General features: G+C 30.0%; 1 protein-coding gene across 1 annotated transcript in view; it reads left to right on the forward strand.

The window, feature by feature from the left end:
- The first annotated feature begins 1,295 nt into the window (after positions 1-1,295).
- The window catches only part of cysu (peroxidase homolog), a 58,834-nt gene continuing 41,363 nt past the window's right edge, over positions 1,296-18,766 (forward strand). The window contains exon 1 of the mRNA XM_076396009.1: positions 1,296-1,452. Within this exon, the coding sequence (XP_076252124.1) occupies positions 1,439-1,452 (14 nt within the window). The 5' untranslated portion in view covers positions 1,296-1,438. The remainder of the gene's footprint in view (positions 1,453-18,766) is intronic.

An 18,766-nucleotide genomic window follows, 5' to 3' on the forward strand; every position in this document is an offset into this window, starting at 1 on the left:
ATTTTTTCAACATTTTGAAACGCTGTGCCTGTGAAGCCATGCTGCAATGTGAATAAGTGATAATCAGAAGTCGTTATGTCTCCTGAGTACGCTGGGTGCGGCAAATTTCCCATTTAAGATGGAACAGTGTATCCCTCACACTTCCTGCAAAATGTGGCTGAGCATTGTCATATAAGAGGATAAATTTGCCGCTGTTACTCACGTTTGTTAGTCTTTTTTTATCAACAATACGACGTTCGATTTGTTCAATTGACGTTTTGAGTATTCATCAGCTGTGGCAGCCGTTTCATTCAGTTTTAGTAATAATATTCATCTTGGTGACACAACCTTGCGAGACTTGATGGCTATGAATCTTGGCTTGATGGTTCCTCTTCCGTGTCAACGTAGAACTCTCCTGGACTAAATTATTACCTTTTGCCTTTTTTATCTGGTAATCAATTTGAAAACACATTTTCAATAAATTTTTGTTGTAGCCATTTTCTCTCCTTTTGGATTTATTCCATCCCACCTAAATAGCCGGAACAAGTATCTTGGAGTAGCTGCCTTAAAATTATTTGAGAATTTGAAGTGATTTTTTCTCCAATAACTCTTGCAATTCATTATTTGCGAACTTCTGGTTCTCTAGGCTAGATAATTGAGATATAACGAAGTACTATAACCCAAATTTTTAAAATCTTTGATCGGCTTTGGTAACAGATTTCTTCAATTCAAACAACAAAAGCATTGCATATTAAAAATGAAAAGTAAGCGTATAAAAATTGTTACTTTACATAGGGATATGTTAAAACTTTTAACTCGATATTTACAGGTTGATTGAATTGTTTAATACTTGTTTAGATTAACAGTTACCATATTCACCAACAGATATCGCTGATTAAAATACATGCAAGAACCTAATATTTCGATTTATTGAAAACTATTCCCTATTAGATTCCTATATTATATTAAAAATATCATTAATATTAAAATATTCTAATTGGATTATTGAAGTAAAACCGACGTAAGTGATATGTGATTTAGCAATTAATTATAACCATATATTTGAATATTACCCATTTCCTATAATATAAATATCTGTAAAAAAATATATATGAAGGACATCAAGTACCAAACTTATGTCAAGGAATTTATTTTCACTGATTTCATGCATCCAATATTGGAAAGATGACCATTACGTTATTTATTGTACTTCTTGCCTGGTATTTCTTTCGCAGATCGGGTCGTGTATATGGAGGGGTTTTTTTCGATCTCCAACTTCTTCGGCGGGTGGTTCTCCAGTCGGTTCAAGACTGAAAACTGTTACAGTCGTTCACTATCATTGTTCGTAGGTAGCGTTTTGTAACGGCTCGTGTAGGTGGCTCGATCGATTTGAATTTTAATTTTAATTTGTTACGGTGCGTACGCATTGGACGTTGATAGTGACACAATCAGTAGAAGGATGCTGAACTGCAGGTAGGATTTGTTTAAATGTCGCATAATATAAATGTGCAATTGCACGATTTTTTTAAATAAAAATAATTAATGCCTTTAATTCAAAATTAATTGCTTACAAGTTTATAACATATTTAAAAAATCAATTATCAGTACCTTAATTATAATTTAAATTAATTAATACAAATTATTCTAATTGATAATCCAATCAAATTTTTATAATAACCAGGCAAAAATTACTAGTAACATTTAATTGAAAACTGCGTAACTCTAGATTATTTAAAATTAAAGCAATATATTCTACAAGTTTAGTAAATAAATTTATTTTCTCTTAGAAATCTTGTGTCATTTATTTGAATTCAACAATTAACCATATGGTATCTATAAATTAATTATTATTGTTTCTCAATAAGTTGTTTTATCTTTTTTAATCTCTAAACTTGTTAATAATTTTCAATGTATAACACGTTCCATTTGTAAACTATAACTATTCGCAGATATGCAATTTTTTATTTATGTATATTGAATATGACATTACAATCATTCGTATATAAAATATTAGTCCAAAATTGTTTACATGTAGAGACATGGATTTTATCTACGTCAGCTTCTTTGATTTCTTAATGACCTATTTCTTAACATGGGCTCTGATTTACTCCTTATTAAAACTAATTAAAGAGATTATTATTACAGGCAGAGTTTACATTTTTACCTAAACGAGCACCTTTATTTATTATACTAGATTAGAGTGGGATTTGAACCCACACGGGATAATTTGATCGCCTAGCCAAATCAGCAAAATTAAATATTTTGGGACGTTGATACAGTAAACAAGAATTCTCTTTTGTCCTTACACTACCAAAAGCTTAAAGGAATATAGAAATCAATGCAGATAGGATTCATCTAATATTTCAACATGAAATAAAAATAAGTTTGTACTTAAAATGTTGAAGTGGTAATTATTATAGGTGAAAATACAAATCCATGTCTAAACAATGTTATTACATATAAATCATGTAGTCAAATCTATTCGTCCGTGACTCTTTAATGCTCCGCAATGTCTAGCAGAAAGTTTAATGCTCATCATCTCACTCTCACGGTTTTACTCTTCGTTCTCACTTTCTCAATATTTTCTGCGGTAGGGTTACACCCTAAACCCTTAAACACCCTAAATTCTTCATATGTTTCATAAAGGCAGTCAAGTTCAACTTTTCTAGCAAATTTAAAATAGTTTATCGTGCTAGCCTTACATTTATTTTAATGCTGCTAACTTAAGTGAATTGGTATTTATTAAAAACGGTCGACAACAAACGCTTGGCACTAGTTCAACACTTAAAAAAACTAAATGATTCTAACTATTGTACAAGCCAAAGACAACGCTTTCTACACCAATTTTAAAAAATTTAAATAATCATTCTTCACTCTGTATAATTAAGGGAAGTACATATTACGCCTATTATTTTTTTTAGTTTAAGTATGTTTTTTGTATTTTCTAAAGATATAAAGTGCTGTTTTTATAAATTATCGTAACATTAATACTCCTGAGAAAGCAATAAATATTATAAAGTGATGTTAATTCTTGCTAAATATATCTGTTATTCAATGTTAGCACATCGGTCTTACTTACGTACGTTATAGTTTATTAACAGCTTAATTTAAAAGGACCACCTTGATAGCTAATGCTAAGGCGACACGACGTTGCAATAGTCGCAGGTTCGAATTCCACCGGGATGTCGTTGTAAATGTTTGTGATTATCGATAGGCAAAATTGTAAGTTCTGACAAGGTAAATTATCTCAGCCATGCCTATAACGAGGCTGAATAAGACCGAATGTCCGAAGGATTCTAAGATCTTAAGATTTGGTCACTCGCTAGTCACTAAGCTTCGTGTCGAGAACCGTATGAGCTTACTTTAAGCTCTATGTCCAGTTACTAAAAAATCGAAGAAATTGACGTGACTAAAATACATACACATAGTTTAAAAGGTTACACTCTTTGAAATATTCATTTTTAATTTTTATTGTGGAGGTGTTGGAATACTTTAAGTTGTATATCTATATACACTGTCGAAATCATAGTTTATTGATCTGATCTACAAATGCGTGAAAAGGCAGTAAGAAAGTTTCGTGTTCTAGATCATTTGGATTATTAGTCTATATTAGAGTTTGTTAATTTTATTTTCAATAGATAGATTCGAGTATTTACCAGATTGCCTCTATATTTTCTTGAATTTTAAATGTATTCTTTTTAAATATATCTAGGTAGTGTGTAAAATTGGATACTGAATAATTTTAATAACTTACGATAATATTTTCATCGATTATTATTCGCTTGACTTTATGGATTGCCAAAAATTAACACAAGATTGGGGGTAATAGGTAAATTGGTTATTATGTTTTAGTATAACCCCATATTTACATCCCAGTCCATATCGACTTTACAATCTACTTATAAATTAACCTCTTTGTCAAGTTGCGCTGTTTTGTCATGTTAGACATTATTTTCTTTTGTTTAAACTACTGGATTCTGCTTGAAAAATTGAGCATCCAAGTGATATTAAGTTTTGGCATGTCACCGCAACATAAAATTAAGGGGACAGAATTAAACTAACTGTATTTATTATTAGCACTAAACTGGGATTTCCGGTCTCTAGTCTATTTATGGATCACATCGGTTGCCGTAAAACATTCTTGTAGTTTTTCTATAGCTCTAGACAAAAGACAAATTTGTCATAGTAACTATATTGTCAGTAAATCTTTCAAGTAATTTGGTGTTTATTGTTTTTGCTGTTTCTTTTGTTGTTGTGATATCTGCAGCATATGATAGGTACAGGAGTGGCCTGCTAGGACAAGACTCTGCTACCCTGCTACGCTGCTAGGTTTAATTATTGGGAATGCCCTTCATGCGAAATTTTCTTTCGTAAATATACTTCTCTAACAACTGACAATAGTTAATTTATGAATAAAATAGCTTTTTCTAATCTTTCTATATTATAACAAACATAATTTGAATTATATACAGTAATCCTTCTCACCAACTGCGGATTCGCTTATCCGCGGTTTCTCTATTCAGGTTTAAGGCAACTTTCTTGTTTTGTTGTAATGCACAGCTCTTGAAAAATAAAAATAAGGACTGCCTGTGTTTTTGCAACCAAATTCTAATGCTGAGTTACGGTGACGCTATTTAAAGACTGGTTTATTAATTATTTTGTGCCTAGTATTAAACAGGTACTTTAACTTATTAACAATAATCCCGCACATTCGGAAACATTATATATAATCGACCAATTCACGCTTCTGCAACCATTAGATCAGGGCATAATAGCAGCATTTAAACGGTTCATATAAGGCGCACTTTTAGTTTTATCTCACAATACATGGAAGCAGATCCTTCGTTGATTGTTGTATTGTTGATTGTAAAAATAAATTTTATATTTACGTGCATATGTACATAAATTTTTATTAATTAATGAATAGATAAATAAATTCAACTATAAATCTACGAAAATTACATGCTTTTCTTGTTTTAATCTGTACAAGTATGGATCCTTCGCCAACAGCGATTTTACCAACTGCTGCCGTCTTATCGGGGCGTAACCCCCGCGGATAACGAAGGATTACTGTAATATTAATTAATATTATAATAAGAATTTAGAAATAAAATGGTATCGAATTACTATTTCTCTATTATTCTACTAATATTATATAGTAACTAATTTATACAACGTGCTAGTTTCATCTTGACGTTTTCCTACCGAAAAACATATTTACAAATTTATTGTTACACAAAGTATTTCAATCAAATATTTAAAATATGTTTTTCTAATATTTCTATATGACAAACACAACTGTAGTTACATAATTTTAATAATTTCTTAATTTAACAAATTTTATGTTGGACATATATATATATATATATATATATATATATATATATATATATATATATATATATATATATATATATATATATATATATATATACATTATCTGATAGCTACAAGAGTATATACAGTTATATATGTTACTATAACAAAGTATACTGACTATAGTAAGATATTCGCTATGCTTTTGATGAGAAAACTTTTTAATACACATATCATATTCAAGATATTTGACGAAATAGTGAAATTGCCGCGAAACAGATGTTTAAACATTACCCAACACTACATTACGGTACACTTTATGATTTATGTATTAGATTTTATTTCATTTTTAATGGTTCCCACATTCGAACCGCGTAACGCCTTATGTAAGTTATAATGTGCAACGGCTTCAAAGAAGAACGGAACATATACCGAAATATTTTCGTCGTCGGGGTACGGTCGTTCCAAGGTTGCAGTTTCATCAGGCATTTGATATTGGAATTGCAGATTTGTTTATATTTATATTCTCCAAATGTCTGACGTCCACTGGATGACGTTCTAAATAGATTAGGGTTACTCTCCTTCCCATTGGCAATGCCATGGTAATTTCATCATGAATATTGATTAAATATAATTAGTTTATAATAAAAACAAGCTTTAATATAAGGACAAATATCTTTTGTTAATGAATATGTAAATCAAATAATTAAGATATAAATTCTGTAATCACCAGACTTATATCTTTTTAACTGAAAACTAGAAGCAAATATTCTATGTCAATTTTCCAAATGTTGTATACATTAGAAGAAGCAAATATCAAATGCAACAAGTAGAAACTATTAAGCTTGAGTTATTGCGTGAGCGCTATGATAATTCATATCATCAAGTTTCAGACACTTTATATAGCAACCCTCCTTTTAAGGACCAGTTTTAGTTATTTTATATTGTAATGATACGTCCACAGCCATATAAGAATATTTTCCTAGCACTCTAGTAGTTCCGGATACAAGATCCTACTCATAGGAACATTTGGCATGAGCGCATATGTATATTTCATGAATATATTTTCTTGAATTCACAAATTAACCTAAAATTTTCGCTTAAATTCAAGATTTTTCATTGAGTTTTGTTAAGTGTTTTTTTTTGTATTTTCTTTTTATCAACGAGGGTTTATCTGGACTGGATCTACTATATAACGTGGGTTCCGAACCATGGTCCTCGGCATTAAGTCTACCGACTGGCAAGTGACCAACTTAGAAAATCATCCCAGAAGATATTCGATCTTACCCAGCCTGGTTATTGGCGTGACTAGGATCATTTTACTTATCGGATTTTGCACTCTTGCCTAAGGACAATCACAAATATTAAACAATCACAAACATAAATGTACGACCATGCCCCAGCAGGATTCGAACCCGCGACTATCGCAACAGTAGGTGGACTGTCCTATCGCCTTTACCACTGCGCTAACCAAGCCGTTGTTAAGTCTATTAGTACAAATGTAATGTTCTATGTACTAAAAGTAATATATATTAATAGTAATATCAAGAACGACTTATAAACATATTTAATTTTCAACGAATTTGTATTGTAGAGAAAAACAAGAAAATAAAATAACATGTATGAGGACAAATATTGTTTTTTATCAATAATTTAATTTATCAGAAGGAGATATTACTGAAAACTTTTAAATTCCTCTTACTCCCTGATGTAATCTTATAGATACCTGATCGACAACAAGCAAATTTAGGTGTTTTACAATTTTTACCAACATAGGTTCCCCTAACTTTATTGTTCTTTGTTTTGTATTTGTATTTTTATATTTCAAATTAAGTTCTTTTCTTTTTAATATATTTCTTCAACGGAGTTTTTCATCAATTCATCTCAAGTGTTATTATCCATTATCATTGTTGTATTCTCTATGTCTGAGTCCAGTTATTTATTTTTTTATTCGCCTATTATAATTTTCTGATAGATTCATATAGGAATGTCGTAAATTATTAATATTTATTGAAAAAAATTTAAAATATTTAATAAAGGTATTAATCTAATAACGCGTTAACAATGTTTTAATTGTTTATAATAAACCTTTTGAATTGGTACTTAATGGTAAAAGTGTATTTTGGTACTTAATTTTAAATGTTTAAAGAATATCAATATTTTTTGAGCCTATATATCAATATTATTAATTTTCCTTGAAAATATCAATATTTTTCCAGGTTTATTTTAGTATAAAGTAGGCTTCATTTTGTTTGATTTTAAATAATATATAATGGCTAATTCATAATGGCGTTGTGTTGCTTCGATAAGATTTTTTAAAGTGTGTAAGTATGTTTTTGAAGTCGCTCAAAACTTACCAAAAGCTTGAGCTAAATCCAATAATATAGCAAAGCAGATCTTTTGTCTCCGTATGATTTTAATGGCAATTGCGATTCTGTGCACCTGACACAATAAGACTAAATCGTCATTCAATGTATCACTTCCACTCTTTCAAATAGCTGATAATGAAACATGCGCATTAATATAAATTACTAATAAATTACTAATTAATTATATTACACACAGTGCCTTTACGATATCTTTATGGTGTCACTATATCACTAAAATTTACTTTGTCGCATCCTAAATCTACTGTTGATTTTTAACAAAACTGCGTTTACAAGACTTTTTTAATTTTTTCCTCGAAGGTCATGTTATAGTGTATTTGGTAGAATCAAAATGTGTTGCAACATGGAAATCCAATATGGACAGTTGGTAAAGACTACAACTAATTCGTTTAGACCGTCTATTACGAGAATATAGTCGGAATATATGAGGGTCGTTCGATATAAGTACTTAGCCACACCGGCCGATGGAGCCTTTAACGCCAGATAAATTTATTAATGTGTAGTACATTTTCGTAGACGATTACCGTCGAAATTTCAGTCGAATCGGGCTCGTTATTTTGTTTCCACCGCGTGTGGAGGCCACCGTATTTGCGGATTTTGAAAAATATAAAAAAGAGCAAGAGAAAATTAAAGTACGCTGGGATGACGTGTATGGTAACTTTTCTTCTTTTATAGCGACCGTCAAATCATCGTCGTTGGTTTAACGAGTTTCAGCGTGGTCGCGTGATCATATTGGAAGCCCGCTATTGAGGGTGCGTAGATAGCTGAGACAATAGGCATCTCAAAAAATCACGTGGGTCATATCCTGCATGAAATTTTGAGTATAAGAAAACGGCGCATGGGCGATGAGTGTCGCATTTGCTCACTCTGGACAACAAGCGCAACCGTGAAACCATTTCAGACTCGTGTTTGAGGCTGTTTAAGCGTAATCTGTAAGGAGTTTCTGCGTCGTTTCGTGACCGTAGGTAAAACATTAATCTACTGGTACATACCAGAGATCAGAGAATAGTCGAAACAGTGGACTTCACCCAGCGATCGTGCTCTGAAGAAGGCGAAGACTGTACTATCAGCCGCAAAGATGATGGGCAACCTTTTCTGGGATTCACAAGGTGTGATCTACATCGACTACCTGGAGAAAGACCAAAGGAATTATTAGGCCGATTTGATATCGGATTTTAGAAAAAAAACGGCATCATTTGGCGAAGAAAAAAAGCTCTTCCACCATGACAATGCACCGACTCGCACCTCCGAACTCGCCGGAGCCAACTTGATTGAAATGGGCTACGAGCAGCTGCCCATTCCATTTTTGTTTCCGAATTTGAAAAAGTCACTCGCCAGGCAGCAACTTAAAACGAATGGGGTCATCGCCGCCACAGAGGCCCACGGACACCGAGAAAACGTATTTTTTTGACGAGTTAAAAAAGTTGGAGCATCGTTGGGTTAAGTATATTGGGCTAAACTATATTGGGAAAAAATTCGCTACTTCTCCAAAATTTTCGTTTTTCGTTTATAGGCTAAGTAGTTATCGGAACACCCTCGTCTTGACTAAGATTTGGAGAATTCTGCATTAAAACGGTCAAATTTGATTGCATTTGAAATACTTCTTGAAGGATATAACTACAATATTTTAATATCAATGTTATACTAACAATATAACATTAAATAACAAGAAATGTTAATAGTTATTTAATACATTTTACTACTTTTTAAATAATACTATTTTTTAAAATATTTTGTAAAATTATTCTATTCCTTAATAAGTAACACCATGTTGTTAAAAGATTTGTCGAAGAGTATTATATGTAGTAATTTCGTAATATTTCGCTTTTATTTAAATATTTTCGATTAATTAGTAGTAACGTAAATAGTTTGAAATTGGTTACAAGGACGTCGACTCGAGTAAGACCTAAACGTATATCAGCAAACAGTAGCTTCAAATAACTTTTAGTTGATTTTCATATTATATAAACTAAAAAATATTACATATTAAGTAAATACCAGATTTTGCCTTAAGATAATTTTAATTATATACGCGTAATAATTGGGTGTAAATGAATTAACTGATAGTAAAACGTCTTGGTGTTTAATGCAATTAAAAACATAATTAATATTTTATTTGGTTATCTGAAACTATTATTTCGAATAAGTTCTACAGCTATCTTCATTAATTTCTATATACATAGTCGTTTTTTAATATATCATTGACAGAAAATTAGATAAATAAAAATACTAGTATTATTATAATCATAACTACCTGTCTACCAATTCATATATAATTTTAATGTAGAGTTCAATTTCTTGGTATGTTTTGTTGTTTAGTTGTGTTTAAAATTAGTTATTTTTTATTCATTAATAATAACACATCTACTAATTTTGTAATGGTAAATTATTTTTATAATAATATTTTTTTTGTCATATTTGCAGATAAAAAATATTGCAAAATTATTTCAGAATTTTGAAAAATCGATTAATTTCAAATATTTTTAAAAATATTTTGGGTTATCATATTAAATTATCGTTTAAATAACAAAATTAATTTTTCTCAAATATTTTAAAGTCTAAGTTTTGTAGATGAGGAACACTTGAGGAAAACACAAACACAAACACAGAAATGTTACTTAATATCAAACAAAGCCTATATGATGAATTAAATACTTGCATATATTTTGATCATGGATATCTATAGCTGAAAATGCAAAACATCAATATCAAAAAGTGTTAAATAACATAACTGTAAAATTCGAAAAGTTTGACATTGTTGTACATTAAATGTTTTTCATTTAGTATTACTGAGTTGTTCAGTATATACAGGCAATAATAAAGGAATTCAAATCAAATTAAATTCAATTCAATTCAAAACTACATTTTCGATATTCATTACTTTTGTTGTTAGATTTTAACTAATTGATCTGCTGCCAAACCAACATCTTTCTTTCTACATTATATCACTATGTTGCCACAAAGATGGAAAAAAGTTTGATTAATACATATTGTACCAATTTCCCATTCTCTTCTTTTCTGTAAAGTGTTAGTAAGCTAATTTTGCGTAGTGTAGTTAGATTATTTTAATTAGATTTTTTGCTTTTATTCGAGCTTATTAAACTGTAGTTTTTTAAATTCCATGCTGACAAAATTCTCAGGGTTCATTGTAAATATATTTATAATATAAAGAAAAATATATCCCAAAGACTATATTAACAGATCAATTGAAATGTCCCCTGCCTGACACATAGATGGTGCTACTAGAATTAAATCCATATGTTTTTTAGTTAGCCCTAACCCTCAATATGCGTGTATAAATTTGACAGTTGTCGGATCATTAGTTTTAGAATTATAGCATTTTGAGTGAAGCAACTCTTGTTATTGTGAAAAAAATTGATAAAAAGAAATTTCGCGTGTTGATAAAATATTGCTTTTTGAACGGAAAAAAATACATTTGAAGCAAAAACTTGTCTTGATGCCGAGTTTTCGGACACCGCCCCAGGAAAATCAACCATCAAGGATTAGTATGCTAAGTTAAGAAGTTGTAAAATGAGCACCGAAAACAGAACGCAGTGGATGTCCATAAGAGATTGTTACCGATGAAAACATTAAATAATCCACAAAATGATTTTGAATGACCGTAAATTGAAATTGAATGAAATAGTAGACAGTCTAAAGATATCAAATGAATGTGTACATCATATCATTCACAAATATTTGGGTATGAGAAAGCTCTGTGCAAAGTGGGTGCCGCGCCAGCTCACTTTTGACCAAAAACAACGACGAGTTGATGATTCGGAGCAGCGTTTGAAGATGATCAAGTGTAAGAAACCCCAGTTTTCGTGACACTGGATGAAACATGGCTCGATCATTTCACTCCGAAGTCCAACCAACAGTCATCCAAGTGAATTGAACACGATGAACCCGCTCCAAAGCGTGGGAAAACGCAAGAGTCGTCTGGCAAGGTTATGGCGTCTGTATTTTGGGATGCGCATGGAATAATTTTCATTGACTACCTTGGAAAAGGAAGGACCATCAACAGCGAATATCATATAGCCTTATTAGACCGTTTGAAGGACGAAATCGCCGAAAAACGGTCGCATTTGAAGAAAAGGAAAGTACTGCTTCACTAAGACAATGCACCGTATTACAAGTCAGTGCATCGTATTACAAGTCAGTATTCGGGTACCTTAACACTTATTCAAGGTGCTCTATACTAGCCTTTGGATCACACTCGTTATGGTTTCCAGGGGAATATAGCGTTGAATTAGTTTCTTACTAGAGTAATATGTAACTCTATCGATCATATGATTTCTTTAAACTTTTATATACTTTGAGAGATTATAACCAATTTATGGTGGCAAAAATTACTATCAGAGCTGTAGGGATCAAAAATGTCTCGAAAAAAGAGCTATAAAACTTACTTACGTCTTATCCCTCGAAATATACTTTGTATATTATTCTTGAACCATGTATGTATGGCCTTGTATAATTAATGTCAATATATTCAAAGAAAAGGATAATTACTCAAAGTTACAATACTACCCACATCATTTCAAAAGGCTTTCGGCAATACCCTACCTGCTTAGTGGCGTGATTAAGATGATTATTTTGTGTTAGATTTTGCACTCTTACTTATAAACAATTGTCCTGCCTAAAGCGGAATAACTAATAATAGGTTGAAAGTTATAATATCAAAACGTACATTTAACTAGCTAAACCGCTTTCAATTGAAATCGAAAACGGAAACGATAGAAGAAAAAGTTTTTAAAAAAATTATTAAAAAGATGAAAAGGTTTCTACAAGTTAATAATCCAAAGAATAATAAAGCAATCACTATTGAATGAGAACGCATCATTAATATTGTTCGAGATGATTTGGATTTAAATAATTGATCTTTGGAACATAAGCGCTTAAATAGAAAGGAACATTACCAGTCTAGCGATGACGATTTCATGTCCGAAAGGTTAGTTACCTTACCACGGCAAAACATCGCTGTTACTCAACATTGGATCATCGCAAAAACATTATCCGTTTTTTTATTCCCTCTACCGATGGATTTTAACATTCCCGATCTGTTGGCGTGAAAGTTGTAGTCGTCGTCGAAGGTGAAAGGTATTAAACGAAGAGGATACCGCTAACGGGCCGTTTTCCGGTGAAGAACTCTTTGAATACTAATCGTGATAGTTTGTCAGCGATTCAAGATCTAGGTCTTGGGGATTTCGTATATTGTTGTGTAACAGTTATACGCAATATATACGGAAAAAAAGGCAATAGTTTAAAATGTATCACAAATGATGTTTTAATAGCCGAATAATAGCTGAGAATTATTTTAATTATTTCTTTATAAAATATTCTGAATACCATTTCAATGGGAAGTAAGGTAAATTTTATTTTGTGAATACTTTACGTTAAGAGTTTTAAAAAATTATTGAATAAAATACAAATAATACGAATTTGTTTATATTTACTCAACAGAAGTCTTTTATATTATATTATATGGTAATTAAAAAAATTAAATCATATAAAATATAATAATGCGTCAAAATTGTTAATTTCAAAATTACTAAATTGTTTTCAAATATTTTAAAAAGATTATTGAGGTAAAGAAATAGATAAATAGCAATAACACAGCTGCAATAGACACTCACAAGAATATGTTTGCTTGATATGGTCGAGTTTTTGTTAAAATTTAACGAAGTCATACATGTGTACAAAAATTTAAACTCGACAAATCCAACACCGATGTCCCCAACAATGTACATTACGAAAATTCATCCTAAAAGCATATAAGATTTAAATTATACAGGAACTAAGGTCACCACTGTTCTTAGTATATACCATATGTTTATTTATTTTTGGTCATGGCATTTAAAATCTGGATCTGTTTTCAATAGTTATTTCTTTATTCAAAAGAGCACATCTACATCTCTTGAACTTCCAATTGAACTTGCTTGGTTGCTAGTGCTGGTTTTAGCAGCTCGTTATAAACTATACCTTGCTGATACATCGTATTGGCAGCAATATTTTATGGCCATGACTATTCTGCTTAGGTATCGATGTAGATTACTCTTTTGAACTAGTCTATGATCTTTTGCACTTGAGATTAATCTAATAGATCCACTTTGCATGACCAGTAACAGAACGCCACAGAAAGCCTCCCTTTTTTATCTAGCAAGCAATGAAACCATTATACTGAAATGCTTCGACATTATATTTTCAGTCATTTATAACGTGTTATAGCCATTTTTCCTTTTGGATCCTATTACATGTAAACAATGTAAACAGTTAATTTATCTATTGCTAGGCTATTTGAAAGTTTTTCGAAAGTTTGAGCTGAGTTTTTGTCGACATGTTAAGTCCTCTTAGTAGTTCTTTGCCACTGATATCAAAATCGCCACTTCCAAATAACGGAGTGTGTTTGATGGGCTTTGGCAGCAAATTTGCTCAAATAAAACAACAAAAGTATTAAAAGTCAAAAATGACATTTTGAGCATTACTATTTTATGTTATTGTTATATTACGTAAAGAAATGTCGCAATCAATCAAATTTAACATTTAAATTTCATCAAGAGATATCGGTTAAACAATTAATTCTCTATTTGCATTAGTTTAATAATTATCGCAGTTATATTATTCTTTATTTTATAAACAGTTCCATAATTATTTTCGAGAAATTGTCTAAACAATTTTAAAGTAAAAATTATTTGACTATTTGACTATTTGATTAAAGAGTAAAATTGTTATTCATCTGCGCTATTGAAACCCTTTTTGGCTCTAAATACTAATTTAGTATTATATAAACTAGAATAAATTACTAAGTAATATTCATTTACTGCTTTATAACCCTATTACAATTATATTTTAAATTATAATATCATCATTTCAAAATCCACATTAAATAGTCACTTCCGAATTCAATGCCTTCTTTACCATATCTGGATTTAATACAAGTAGAAAATACACTTTCAAAATAAATATTTTTTGAACCATCACTCTTGTTTTGAAAATAATTGTTCAATATTAATCATTATGACTTTAAAACATTAAAAAAAGATTATGTAAAACTATTTCCATGATCTTCTTTCTGTGTAATTCATAATCAGATAAAATATATGTTTTTATCTTTCAATTATTTTCAATTATTTTACAAATTATTGCTTTTTATTCAATTATTATGTTACTTTTTATGTTGTTCTTTCTAGATCTCATTTTTCTGTTAATAAAATTTTATAAATTAATATTTGCTTGAATTATACATATTACTTACTTCACTGTCAGTAAAAAATAAATAATAATAAGTGTAGTGGAACGAAACAGGAATAATTGGTAGATTCAATCCCCAATTATATTGTTGAGAACAGAATAAAACAAACAAAAGACCAAAAATAAATAACTCAAAACTGGTAATTTAATAATTATTAATTTCTATCTGAACTGAATATTTATATCGATTATATAACTGAAAGTATATCAGTTAAATTGTTGATTATTTATTGAGTTAAATATACGAGCGTTTTCTTAAATATTTCGGGATTTGAAAATATAACAATATTAAAATAATAACTTGGTTTTGTTACAAATTAAAATATCCCTCATGAATGTTAATACTCGTATTAATACACTTTATTATACAAACAAAGTTCGAAACTTTTCATATACTCTAATTGAGACATCTTCAAATCATATACTTTCTTCCTTCTTCGTATTAAAGTGTTGAATAGCATAACCCTTCAATTTATTCGTAAAATTAATTTTATGTAATTTTAATGATTTTAGCACATAGGAACACAAAAAAAGTGATGACCGGATGCCAAATTTGGACTATAAGATGATCAGTTAAATTAACCATTAACAACCAATAGCCGTTAAATAGCCCTGGAAAAAAAGATATAAAATATTTTTTCTTCATTCATCAGTATTCTGACATTCTCACATTCTCATGTTAAAACATGTATATAATAGAAAATAAAACACCCATGATATATTGAATTTACTAAACTGAGAAATCTTTGAATTTGATTTAATAAAATGATAAACAAACAAAAGATTTTCATATCCGTTTTACAACATGCTTTCATTCAACGGCACTTCGAAGACATCAATTCCCCTATACTACATCGATCTGAACAAATAACGCTACTGGTAGTAGATCTGTCTTTTTTTATTTGGATATTTAATTTTGGATGATAAAAATTATCTTCTTATCAGACAAGCATAGAAGCCGCAAATGTAAACTTTATATAATAATACAATTAGAATATATAATTTCCGGCTTTGTTGGCGTAGTGGTTAAGGCGACCGGACGTTCCTTCTACTGTTGCGACAGTCGCGATTTTCAATCCTGCTGGGGGCATGGATGTACTTTATGTGCTGTAATTATAAATGTCTGTATAGGCAACAATGGAAAATCTGAGAAGGAATAACCATTCCATCGTCTCTAAGTTGGTCACTGGCCAGTCGGTAGGCTTAATGTCGAGGACCATGGCTCAGAGCCCACTTTGAACAGTAGGTCCAACCCAGAAAAATCGTCGTTGGTAAAAAGGAGACTTAAAAATATATATATAAAAGAATTTATATAGAGTCTTTTTATAAATTTTCATCAGTTAGTGTTGTAAACATGTTCACCCATTTTAGATAATAATACATATACATTTTGCAATTATTGACTTAAAATGATTAAAATCTGTAGCATTTGAACTCTTTTCGTTGTCCGAGATATTCACATTAAAATGATTACCGTTATACGTTAAAACTATGTCAATCAATCAATAGCTGGAATACGATGTAACAACATCACTATACAATTAAATAAATGTTTTGTGATCTTTGAAAAGAGGAAGAGTAAAATATTGTTTCGAATATTTTTTCAGTTTATGGAAATAATAAATAAAATGTCAGTAAAATTCCGTCAAATGCGTAACATCAGACAAATGTAAAAAGTACCGAATTTGACAATATAGATCATCGGTAATTTCATAGTACTAAAAGTTATGTGAATAAATAGTACTGATAATAAATCTCAGGTTCTGATAGTACCTATGTTAGCAACCTTCGTATTATTTATAATAACATATATTTTTCAATATAATTTTATAAACTTCCTTGTTGTGGTAAATCATAGTTACTGAGTTATTTAATAGTATTATTAATTTAGTTATTTTATTTGTAATCAGTTTTCTAATCATCGTGATGATATATTTTCAAGTATAAATCATAATTATATTGTTAATTGTAATGCAATATGTTTTGTAATTATGCATTATTGTAAATTAATCTGAATATAGGATTATTAAATTGTTTTTTACATATACTCTTTTTTACATATATTCTGAATGTAGATTGATTTAAAATTCCGACATAATTAAAGCATGAGACAAACATTATGAAATAGAGGCTTCAAATGCCGCTTGTAAAATTATAATAACTACCCGAATAAAAAATGAGCAAATTGGAACAATCATTTTGTTGAAACCCTTGGCATTTTACCAGCCCAAGGATTTACACAATGCGTCCGGTCTTGCGGATTCAGATACACATACGGAAGAAAAAACTGATAGCCTGAGGCTGAAACACAAATTTCCTTTTAGCATCGATCGCCTATTTACTAATTCTTTCAAGTTGCAGATATTATGCAAAATAAATAAGTCATTAGATGTATATTTATACGAACTTCCATATCTTCGGCCAGACCTTGGCACACCCTGTTGTTTATGAAAAATATGGCCAATCTGATGTTTTGTTTCATAATACTGTTAAAATGAGCGTAGCTGAAAAATGCGCTAATTTGGGTGTTGTCTGATTTTTAGTAATTATAATGTGGGCTAAGGTAATAACAGATAATTAAGGAATTCAACCTATAAGATTTTTTATTTCGCAAATATTTATTCCATTACAATTATTTATACACTATTTTGGAATTATTACTATCAATAGTCAATAAAAGTTCAATATAACAATGCACTCACATCATCTAAATTTATGACATAACGAAATTGTAATCTAAATAAATATATAAAAAAATATGTTAAAACAAAAATGGTATCAAATATAATTTATTTTAACGTTATAGTACATTCACTGCAACGAAGGACTACAATTAATTATACAGTTATAATAGTTTGTAGGTTAGGATTATGTTATAAAGTAGTGTTCTAGGTGCGTTTTTATGTAGTATCATTTTATTTGAGATCATTTTTAACTATTACGGTTAGTTCTTGTTTCCTTCGGTGCAGTGTTTCCTTGAAAGTAATTTTGATATATCTAATTTTCTTCTTGGTTTGTTCTACTACTGTATATATCGTTCTAGATAAAACTAGATGTAATCACTGCATTTTCTCTAACACATTTGCCATATCTGCCATGTATATTCTGAAGAATAACACACATATCTATGCACATAAATATTTTACGCACTACAATGCTATTTCCTACAGTTGTAGTATATTAATTATATACTCGCTTTTAGTTGTTTCCACTCTCATCATCCTGTCTTGGAAATTGTTAGTATTGTATTATATATCCCATATTCAGAATATTTCATTCAAAGGAATGATTAAGCTATTAATTTCCAATCTATCTAGCATTTTTTCCAGTCCATCCATTCATTTGTCAATTCTTTCTTCAATGTGTCTGATCGAGTTCATCCAAACCAAAGGTGTTATTAACCTTTGCAACTCAACAATTCTAAGAAGCACAAGAACAATTTATCTGCAATGAATTAGTAATAAATGTTATGACTAATAAAATATAACAATTGTTATTCCAACGTTTACATTTTTCCATTAACAATTATTGTCTTAATATTATTTTTATTGTCATCTTACCATGACCATGTCCCATTCTGAAATATACGTATTTCATTTAAATACACAAATTTAAATAATAAGTCTTCCTTGATTTTATTTTATGCTTTAAAAAATTATATTCTTTTAAAAGCAACATCAGGAAGTTCCATTAGCCCTCTTCGTGGGTTATCTTTACACAGTATATGTGTAGGATGTTCTATATCCCTCAAATAGCTGCATATCTGTAAGCTTTTTATGGATACTTTCCAGACTAATCATTTCCATTGAAATAATTGTATTAAATTATGTTTATAT

Source organism: Rhynchophorus ferrugineus, unplaced genomic scaffold (genome assembly GCF_030347505.1).
Source record: "Rhynchophorus ferrugineus isolate W39M unplaced genomic scaffold, kcgeb_rfMv2 rfM2, whole genome shotgun sequence".
NCBI lineage: Eukaryota > Metazoa > Arthropoda > Insecta > Coleoptera > Curculionidae > Rhynchophorus > Rhynchophorus ferrugineus.